This window comes from Musa acuminata, chromosome BXJ2-1 (genome assembly GCF_036884655.1).
Source record: "Musa acuminata AAA Group cultivar baxijiao chromosome BXJ2-1, Cavendish_Baxijiao_AAA, whole genome shotgun sequence".
In the NCBI taxonomy this organism is placed as follows: domain Eukaryota; kingdom Viridiplantae; phylum Streptophyta; class Magnoliopsida; order Zingiberales; family Musaceae; genus Musa; species Musa acuminata.
This window is the reverse complement of record NC_088338.1, coordinates 35973959-35985408: the sequence shown is the minus strand read 5'-3', so window position 1 is coordinate 35985408 and position 11450 is coordinate 35973959. Positions and strand designations below refer to the sequence as shown.

General features: G+C 37.5%; 1 protein-coding gene across 6 annotated transcripts; it reads right to left on the bottom strand.

The window, feature by feature from the left end:
- Nucleotides 1–343: 343 nt before the first annotated feature.
- LOC135581051 (uncharacterized) lies at nt 344–10232 on the bottom strand. Of its 6 annotated transcripts, none has more exons than XM_065093902.1 (12): nt 9971–10232; nt 9739–9877; nt 9255–9376; nt 7342–7402; nt 5395–5508; nt 3962–4300; nt 3012–3400; nt 2517–2616; nt 2348–2407; nt 2188–2274; nt 1145–1267; nt 344–1046 (listed from the first exon to the last, which is right to left on the bottom strand). In XM_065093902.1, exons 3-12 carry the CDS (start codon nt 9314–9316, stop codon nt 741–743), a joined length of 1641 nt encoding a protein of 546 aa, XP_064949974.1. In that variant the 5' UTR covers nt 9317–9376; nt 9739–9877; nt 9971–10232; the 3' UTR covers nt 344–740. The 6 variants fall into 6 exon arrangements, with proteins under 6 accessions (XP_064949974.1, XP_064949978.1, XP_064949975.1 ...); XM_065093906.1 differs by having other exon boundaries at nt 3986–4300; XM_065093903.1 differs by having other exon boundaries at nt 9255–9452; nt 9971–10226.
- Between the last annotated feature and the right edge of the window lie 1218 nt (nt 10233–11450).

The window sequence follows — 11450 nt, the reverse complement described above, 5'->3', positions numbered from 1 at the left end:
TCTCTTTTTCTCTATCCCCAAGCTCATATAGCTCAATCTCAAACTTGTACATTTCCGCTGCTCATATCTGTATTACGAGCCTCATGCGAGGAACTCACGCCAAGAACCAAACTCAAATCTCCATTGGTCTCTTGAGCACGTCAAAATCCTACCAATATTATCCCATGCACGATTGGAACTATGATAGCAGAAAACAAATATGATCAACTTCATCCATGCTCATGTGGACAGATGATCAACGTCTAATGAGGAACTCCCAGCTATTAGCATCGCATTGTGCCGATGCCATCAAACTTCCTTTGGTATTTCTAATTTCATGTGCTTCTTTTCCCTCACCAAGATATAAATGTAAAGATAATTTTACTGTCGTGAGTCCAGATGACACAGGTATATACAAGTCAATAAAATCCCACTTTCTACTGTTGTTTGACCATTTTCCATTACTTGCTTGAAAGAAGCAATGGAGAGGCTTAGACAACGAAAGACTGCACAATGCAATGCGCCGCGTGCGCCGCACAAAGCCTTGTTCTCGTTGGCACCTGAGGACGACGGAGTGGAACCTCCTCCAGCACTCTGTCCATGCCAAGCACACAGCGCTTAGCCACCCACAGTTCATGTACACCAACCATGTACTTCCACACAACAGTAGCCATGTTGCTCACGACCTCTTTTATGATGGAGGATTACATCACACATCAAGCGTATTATTTGGGCTTCTATCGTCGGTAGATAACACCAACCTATTGCTTCGCCAAATCTGTATGCACAAGATACCTGAAGGATGACTTGTACGGAGACCATTCCACGTACTTGTCGGGCCTCCTTTTGCAGCATGTCTGGATGGACTTCCGCTGGGCCTCTGGAATGTAGTCGTAGACCATCTTGAGAAGGTCAACAATTTCTAGACATGCATCTTTTGCATAGTATTGCAAGATCTTTGGCAGGATGATCTTGGTTTCTTTTACGACAGACACATTAGCTTGAATGAATTCAGTTTTTGCAACCTCCAGGTCCTGATAGATACTCTTGGCAGTATAGGCTCGAAGCTGCAGAAGAAAAAGAAGATTAATCATATTTATCATAACATTCAGTTTAAACAAACCTCGACAAAAGATTATTTCGGGAAGTTTCCATGCAAACTTACAGCAGGGTCTGAGGATGATCCTGAACAAAGAGCAAAATGAACAAGCGGCTCCAAACTGTCAAGGGCGTATGGGTGTTTATCTTTCCCTGATGATAGCTTTGTGGCGAATAGTTTGCTCAGATGCTGCATAAATACATTAAGTATTAGTAAGTATGAAATACTCAAGTACCACCATTGCCACAGCATGAAGCCATGACCTAAAAGTATCCCAATGATCTTATTATCGCTGTGACAAATATTGCATCAGAACATTTTTGTCATCTGAGCAACCTATAATAACACTTTTTTCAGCTTTATGGCTCTTAATCCAAAATCCTGATGACATCATCTATGAAAGCTGAGGAGACATGTTCTCAGCATGATGTTTAATTTCACATCCCGCGGGCAGGTTCTTGGCAATGACAGCCATAGACAATAACTTGGAAGCTGTTAGGTAGCCAGAGTACATCCTTAATTGGTAGACCATAATGAACTATATATACATTTGGCAACTGAACCGGAGTGTGAGGACTGATGAGGTAGTCAATATGATGAGAAATGGGCAAAAGCTCTAACGCAGGTTTTTGATGTCCATTTGTTGGTAGCATTCATACCTAACTATCTAGGATTAGTATAGCATGAGTAGTTAAAAATGCTACAATTATTACAGCCAGAGGTCTCAAATGAACATTCATTGTTAGCTAAAACATCTAATGGTGTATTATATGAGTTTGTCTGAACATATACTCGTAAACCTATTTCAAGGCCTCGCAAAATGGAAGAGTTTCAGGTAGTTCATGCCTTTTGATTTTTCATTTGCTTAATCTAACTCCTAAAATTCCAGATGAAAAGTTCAGCAACATTTTATGCAACTAAATTTAAGAAATTGACTGAGGAACACATATTCATATCCCATATATTCATTAATCAATAATAGCAAATACAAGGAACTGGACAGGATGCTAACCTGTCATATGAAACAAAAGCAAAATACACCCAAACTAGACTTTGAATGTGTACCACCCTTAACTATAAAGAAAGGATTATAAAGATGAGAAATATACCAAAGATGGACGATGGGGTTGACATCCAAGAATAGAACTCTGAATAGTATAAGCATTTACTGAATGTCCGCCAACATTGTAAGCTGCCTGAAATACATTTATCTAAAAAATTAGGGATTATGTACTAGGAGATGTATCTGCAAGAAGTGTAAATGCATACCTTCAGTATTGAGTATGTGCTTTTTATGTGATTCTCGCGAAGCCCATATGCTAAAAACGCCTAGGATATCTCAGAATACAGAATGCATTAACATTATGATATGAATTATAAAAAATTCATAAAAAAGAACCGGACTAATTCATCTCCAGAATCAAGCTTATAAACATACATGCATCACCAATGCATTGTGAATGTTGATCCAGAAAGCCAGTTGCTCTTCATGTTCCATCTTTCTTGGGTCCATTGTCTCTAGGCATCGAATTAGAGATCTAAGGGGCATACAATGTAATTAAAGACATAGACATTTGTTTTATCATTTTAATTCTTAACATGTATAAGAAAAAACTACTTTCTTTGACGTTTAATAAGCTACAGTTCAGGCAAAGACAAACTTTGAGCAACTCATTCGAGTAGAAACAAGCAACTCGTTATGATGAAGATTCTGTATGACAAAATTGGTACAGTTTGATCTTTAATGAGATATTTGTTTTCCCTCTTTCCCATTGTGTTAAGAAATCAAAGAGTGCCTATAGTTATCTTGTGTATGTAATTATACTAACTTCATTAAAATATGATGTTGTAGCTTGAAGGCTACATATATGAAACATAGAATGGTGCAGCAACAGTTTGCAAAACTTTGGTGTTGTCCAAGGTAATAGATTACCTGAAGATACTCAACTTGTTAGAGGCATACTTAAATCTTTCACTGTCTATACATATCTGTGGAACTTCAATCATACCACTGTAAGGACTGTTTTTATCTTTATAGGATTCATATCGAGAGGGTCTTGCTGTAGTTTCACAGTGCAACTTAGGGCTCCAATTATCACCAGGGTCCTGTGGAGAAAATGTGCTTGAAGATGACATTGATGGAGTAGGTGAATCCAATAGTTCCACAATTTGAGGTGGACTTGCAAGTTTGCAGTAGATAGCAGAAATGCATTTGACAATGTCTTCGGAAAGTTTACTGCATATCTCAGGTACATGATCTGCAATTGATGCACCAAGATGATCTGCTAGACAGCGATGTCCAGAAATATAACGGGTTTTACCCTGCAATGCAACACAAATTAGAAAAAAGTTTTCCAGCACTTCTGATTGCATAATCTACAGATAGTTTGCAGATATGTGTGTTAACATGGAATATATTTTGTTTATATTTCTTACATAAAAACCCTGAAAACAGTCAAAGGTAGAAATCAAGGATGTGATACTTGATGTGCCTAATCAACAAAAAAAATGCTTAGGTTTAAATTGATAGTAGTAGACTATGCTAGCCTTATAACCTATTCAATTCTTCTCCCACATCCAATGTGGGAGTAAAGTTGTCTTTTATATTTTTTTTATCTGTGTCGACCAGCAAATGAGGGCGTGCCGATGAGCATGATATACATAGTGTTGTGCCATGGAAAAATGTTACCAGCATATCCCTATGCCAACAAACTAGCTAATTCATAAACTCAATGATGGCAAGTTTTACAAAGTTTTTAAGAATCTAATGGCTTGAAACAAATTATACACGATAACCATATTAGAATTTCTATAATAAAAATATGTGCAAATGATTCATGAAGATAGATTAGCTTAAATGTAAATAGTGAAACTAACACATACTGTTACTATATTAGGGTAACACACATGAGATTGTTCAGTATGCCTGAAATTGAAAGGGTCTTCCTCAATTCTCTTGAAGCTTTTAGATAAATATGCTTTGTCAAATAATACATCTGGATTGGTAGCATCATTCTTTTCATGTGCTTTCTGTAGTTCATCATCATGCCCCATGCTTCCTGCAGTGCATTGTGCAGTAGGTTTGGAGGTATAGCACACTGAAGTGGGGGAGCTAACTAGATATTGGTCAAAAGCTGTGCGGTATAGCGAAAGCAGATGTCGTTCCAAATGTATGACTTCCAGCTCAAGGGTAGAAATCTCTCTGACCAACTCTGCAGCAGACTGTGCACAACATGCAGAAAAGTCACATGTTAGTCAACAATGTCAAGAAACCATTTTTCTGTGCATATTTGTTGTCATGCATAAGAAAACACTTCTTTTTTTTCTTTTACTTCGGAAAGAGTAAGTGGCGAAAGTGACATTCAAGCCACAACCCTGCAATGATCTATCAAAGTCCTTACCAGTAAAGTCATAGATAACAAAGCACATTGATGATAAAAATTCTGTTTGTTATATTCATTTACAAAAAAGTCCCGTGATGTTTACACAGTACCGCGTGTAACATTGATCCAACATAATAAGAATATAAGTTATTCCAAGACAATTTGTATCAGAGAATATGTTAATAAACATCACCATAACCACAAAAACAGCACTTTTTTTCAAAAGAAAAGGGAACAAAAACAGCAGCAAATGAACTGCTTCAGATTGGTCAGGGTATCCATGCCAGTTCAGACTTCTTTTCTCATGCCTTCCATATGTACCATGAGATGCCCTTAAAATCTTTAAATATTTGACCAAACCTGAGCTGATCTTCTTTCCAGATCCCCTTACACTCAGTAGATCAAGTCAAAATAGGCTTATCCTGGAACACGTTACCTGCTGAAACCTAGGTTTTCCACATCAAGTTAAGATAGAAGTTAACCTGTCTTATGGACTTGAACCCTATTCATAGAAAAAGCTACCTGGAATCAAGTCACATGTCTGCTGTTCTAATTAAAACGGTTACTGTTAGTTGCAGGATATAAAAAACATGCCCAATGACCAAAAGTAATAAAAATCATGAAAAAAAATATTGTAATATTGATCGACTGAGGAGGGTTATACAATTCACAAAATCCTCTTCTCTACTTTTTTATGCACTGGTGACTAGCAAATTTTCATATCACTTGTAGTTATGCTCACAACTGGTTAAAATATGGTATCATCTTTCCCTTTGAGATAAACAGGAAATAACCTCTAGATGTTTTACTCTTCATATACAGCTGGACACATAGAATATCAGAAATGGTGAAAGTTCAGGGTACATGATTATCTTCTTTGAATAACCTGTACATTTCTAAGACATCTGACAGTTAAGCAACGATTAGAACAACCTTTGTGAGTGGAGTTTCACTTGAAGCAGAAGATGTGGTGGAGATACGACTCGATGTCACCTCTTGAAAGCTGAAAGATTTCCCATAATCTGGTCTTCTATCAAAGTGAGTAGCCTGCATGATAATGAATCAATATAGCAAAATAAGATTAAATGAGAAGCATTTGAAGTAATTAAATGTTCACATCATATAACTGAATCTCTATTGATCTGCCCCATGTGGAAAGCTTTCTATCCTTGAATAGCACATCAATTGGGAAATCCTTGTATCAAGTGATAAAAAAAAGTTGTACTCAATGCAATGCACGAGTCTCCCACCAATGCGGGGTCTGGGAAGGGTTAATGTACGCATTCGTACCTCTAAATAGAGAGAGGCTGCTTCCATGACTTGCATCCTGATCTCCCAACTTGGGAAAAAAAGAGCTTTGTAAGTGACAAGAAGAAAAAGAAGTGCCTCCCATCAGATCTTGCTGACAATGTGTCAAGTCAGCTGGTTAGATACTTTGTCCATATTCTATGGTATGAAGGTAGTGGACATCCAAAAAGCTCATCCTTTTTGCCATGATCATCTATCACATGCTTTGTGTCTAAAAAAATTCAAATATTCTAAAAATTAAAGTGGCTCAATTGCTACTTAACTGTGACTTTTTCATATGGTTCATGGTTTAAATGATGGCCTATGATTACTTTAACTGTAGCTTTAACTTTGGATCGATAGTCATATTTTAAGAGAACTTTCATAATTTTTTTTTCCTTCAGATTTCCTTCATTATATTTATGTTCTTTTCTACTCATATTTGTTTTTCTCTGGACAATCCAAGGAGATAAATAAAGCTCACAACGTCATAATGAGGTGATTCCTTGCATCTTGGAGAGTACTTGTTCATGAACTCAGTGCCAAAATGATGGCCAATACAGTGCCTAGCACAGCTTAGACCCCATTTCAACCTGCTGGTTTATTCTGTAAATTTCCGATAACTTGGAACTATTCTAAATTGTTGTAGTTGCATTTAACTTTATCCAATAAATTTCTTACTACTTCTCAATCCTAAGCTTGATGAGATACTTGAACAAAGGGTTCCATGTCTTCTTATCCTTTGCCTTTGTACTTATGTTTGTATCCTCCTTTCTGATTGCTTTGGCACAGCTCTTTCCATTCTTTATTCTTGTTATAACCCTTGTGCACAACCTCTCCCTTCAAGTTTGCCCTTCAAACCAGATAAAAGATAACTTTAGGGAGTGTTATCTGTAGTGTCATTGTATGTGGTACAGAAGAAAACTAAGAGCTACTTCTTGTCCCTTCCTAGAAATGATTCGATGGTACCTTGCCAAAAAAACTTAATATTGTTACCTAGACAAAAATGAATTTCCAGTGAGGCTTATGATATGAATTGCTGTTTCTGATGCCTTTTCTTTCAGGAAGTTGATTCCTCTGATGACAATATTAACAAAAGCATAGAAGAAAATTTTTATTCTTAGAAAAAAAACATAGATTTCTTGATTGTACAAGTTGGATAAGTCAAGGAGTTGCACTTGCTTGGAGACTGAATATTTTTTTTGTTACATTATCTCTTATCCCCAGTCACTAGGGATCAGATGATATAAATAATTTCCCATCATTCAGGTCTTTCGTGGTAACAACCACAGATGATATTATATCCTTTTTCATCAAATCTACTGACTTATAGTCTTGTAATGCAACTCTCTTGCTTTTCCCTTGCATTAGAATGGTTGTTCAAGCAAAGGGACATTAAATTGTACACAAGAAAATTAAGTTGTGTATATAAAAAACCTTTAAAAACAGAGATTATGCGAACATAAAATAAAATGATTGTAACAGTGTATATATCCAGAGAACATATGCTGATACATAAAACAGAAATATATACAAGAAACTAGCAACTGAAAAGATGATATGGTCATATGATGTTCGTATTGGATTACTTACAGGACCATGGTAGGAAAGCCGAGGTGATATATTTAATATATCTTCACAGACTCCAGAAACACTAAAATTTGACCACAAAAGAAAAATGGATGTAAGAAGGTTCATAAATTTTACCATTACCGCAAGCAACAATGTAGAATATTTGAATGTAAAAAGAGATCTTAACTATACTTAAACACCTTTAAACAAAAGTATAGAACATTTTAGGTTTTCAAACATAGAGATAGAACTGCTTTTATTGCAGCAAATTAGAGACATGTCAAGTTATAGGTAGTAGATGGAAATTCCAATTTAATATATTTGCTTCCAGTAAGTAAATTCTTAACAAGATGCCATATTTTTTGCCTGAGTAAATTAGGAGCATTTTTACTAGTTTTGTTGTGCCAAGGTTTTTTTTCCTTTTTTGGTGCCAAGGTTTGAAACAAGCTTGAGAGCAATGAAATGGAAAGGGCTATTACTCATATTAATTTCTGCATTCAATGTAAAATATAAGGTGCAGACAGTTTGTCCTTGGAAAAATTAATTGCAGAATCCATTTGTATGGGAAATAACCAACACCATGGAACTAGAATAAAGTGAAAAGGCAAATTATTATAAAATAAAAAGTAAATATCCCTGTTAACTACATGCAATTGTACAAATAACTAATCAATTAATTGAAAGACCCTATATTACTCATAAAGCATAAAAAGGTTGAGCAAGAAAGAATAAATATATCAACTAATTTTTACTCCAGAGAGAAGCCAAAACAGTGCAAATAATGATCTTACCATCATGTGCATTATTTGGCCAATGTTTATCTAGAAGAAATAGAGAACTAAATAGGTACTTATTTGTGCATGCATATTATGTTTTGCATGAAGCAACTTTGACTAGCATTGAATGCCAAACAAGAACTTGGAAATACAAATCATATGTTCAGGTCAGTAGTCCAAAGTCTAGTTACAACTGCAAAAGCAGCAAGCAGCACTAAAGAAAGCCTGCTGGATATAAAAAGGACTCCTCTAAACAGTTTAAAGAGTAGAAGGTTAAAAGTATAAAGATGTATCAGATTCCATTAACTTGGTATAGTTTGAAAATTTTCTCTCTTTGGTGAAGCAACAAAAGATGGAATTGGTAAACTTTCTCATATAAATCAACCAGATTAATGAAATTAACAATATTTCTCAGCCAACATACAGCTCTTTCCATTGTTCAACAATATCTGGCACCAAAGCAGAGCACTTTTCCTATTAGCAGTAACATCAGCAAATACTAATTTGCATTGTTGCCTCAGCCTCCTACTGTTAGTCTTATAGTTACAAATTGTACAGTGACAATAAAGAATTTATAATAACACACTGATCCTTCATTAATGCCTTTTTTAGTTCTGACACAATAGGACTTATATCTATTCATTTGAAGTTACAGTTACATGAAATGAATGAGGTCCTGCTACTATTTGATCAAGAAAAAAGCGTGTATATGAAAGCCTGCAAAAATTCTTCTGTGGAGTCTCAATTTGAACCACATCTATTCTTCCTGCTCGCCCAGAACCTGTTATACCATTTATTTGAGTTTGGTTTTTCATTTTTCAACTTCGAAAAGGTCTCCCTCATAGCGACCTAGATATGTATACTATAAATATATCTGAATTTTCCTCGCAGTTGCTACCTTGTGTTGCCATCTTCTCATGTATAGGAATAAAACTTGATGGGTTCATTCTTGCTCAAAAAAGGAGAAAAAGGATGGCCAACGTTTTGCAGAACGATAAGTATACGCCAATCAGATTTTTCGCAGCATGATGGATTCATTTAAACTTGATTCGTTTAAGTCAAGAAATTTAACAACATAGATTGAATATAAAACAAAAGTCGAATTCGATCTCTAAACAATGTGAAAGTCTAAATGGAGCATCTTGATAAATAATTTACCTCCGAGAATGCCTCTCCCTGGCAGAATAGGCTGAATAACGACCGACACGGGGCGTATCCATTTAAAGGAGAACAAAAACAACTGATCTCTCTGTATTCATATGTCTCAACATTTTAGAACCCTGAACATTAGCAGTAAACATAGTTCAGAACTTGAGATTCTTAGAAGGCTCGTCAACCTCCTCCTACAAAAAGAAACTACCCATAAAAAAAGGAAATCAGCACGGACAATAGAATCAAGCAAACTACCATCCACCAGATATAACACCGTCATCAATAACCATTCATAATATAAGTAGCGTGATTTCAAGTACTTGTTCCAGATTCTTCAAACAAACAAACAAAACAGATGATCTTTGCTCACATTTTCTCCCAAGAAAGGAAACAAAAGAAAAAGAAGCCTCAAAGCGGCAGCAGGAGGAGAAACCAAGGGACATGAATACATACTCACGGGTAGGAAGGAACGGAGAACGACAATCCTCACCTAAAGAGGCCGAACGCTGCCCAACGATAGCTGTTCATACGAAATCAGAGAAACGAGCGCTTGAATCTCTGGGCAGAGAGCCACGGAAGAAAACAAGGGCAGGGGTGGGAGATGACACTTGAGACAGCGATCGGTAAGTCTGGCGCAAATCACCACACACGGATCAGACGAATCATCGATGCTGTTAACAGGCATCCAGACAATAAAATCTCTGATTGTGAAGACGACCTACCCCATAGAAAAGCATCAAGAAAAAGGAAGTGCGCAATAAATAACTGAACTCGATGGCACCACTGCTAACCATCCCATATCACTTTCGGAGGCCAACAACAGGCGAGAAAGCAGCGGTGGCTATGATATGATGAGGAGACGGGGGCAAAAGCGTAAGGAGCAGGTTGTTTCCTTCACGACGCCATTGATTAGTTTAAAGAAGTAGCTGAAACATGAGCCCTAACCCGTCCTGCTCCGGAAGGAAGGACAGGGAAGAGTGTAAGCTGGTGAGATGGTGATGTCATGTTCCATCATATACATATATAAGCAACAGGGCAACAGAAATCAACAGGTAGACGTTGGAGATTACCAGAATGCCCTTCTCGATTGGATCAACAGCACATCGAGATTGTAAGTGGTTCGACGAATGTAGAGTATACGACAAATTAATCCGACCCGTTTATGATGGGGTCGGCGCAACGAGTGAGGTCTCCATGTTGACCTAATTTGACCCGCTGGATGGGCGCACCGACACAGTTAATTCCTGGAAATTTTACTTTGACCGGATAGACTAAGGTAATTGGCGACACGAGCGGCTGCAGAAGCATTTAAAACCTGACGCATTACCTCCTTGAAGTTCTCATATAGTGAATGGGACGAAGTCAATTACAAAATACGCGTGTATCGAATACGACGAAGTCAATTAGGTTATAGTAATCGGACAGCCGAAGAATCAATGCCATGGGCCACTAAATATTCCTGCTGCATAAATATATCTGATGAGTGATGGCGCAAAGTTTCACTGAAGCCTTCACCATGGGAGTGAGTAACTCTCTCGTTTCATCGCCTTGGAGAGTTCTCACGGATCTGCCGACACAGACGCAGAATTGCTCATGGGGAGAGCTACTCGCCTCCCGCACGCTTTGGGAGTCGCATCAACTTAAAGAATACGTCGCATGTGATCCAAGTGAACACACAGACGAAAAGTACGTACCACGAGAAGGCTTTTAGAAGTCTCTACGTGTATGCTTAACGCAAGCCCTCAGGTGCGGATTAGCCGGAGCAAATGAGAGAGAGAGAGAGAGAGAGAGAGAGAGGTTGCAGCTGGTTGCTGCAACAACAGCATAGCGTAGTGTTGTGTTGTGTTGTATAAGATGAGCTTTTGGAACTGAGTTCGGATGTCTCCGATTCTAAACGAGAATTAGAAGCTCATCCGTCCATCTCTCTCGCCTGACATTATCATCATCCATTAAAGATTATGTAAAGTTCAAAAGACATGGAAACAGACGGAGACTACGCTTTGAAGCTTTTCTAACTTGAGTTTCAGGTAGTTTCGTCGAACATCAAAGTTAAGACAGTAAGGAACAGCATTGGGACGAGTGACAGCATGGTGAGAGATGCAAAGGGAAAGAAGACGATATGTAGGACAAGAAGGGAGTCGTGAAAAGCCGTGGAAAATATTCCTGAGAAGGCTTCTTTACCAAAAGAAATGCGCGAGAGAA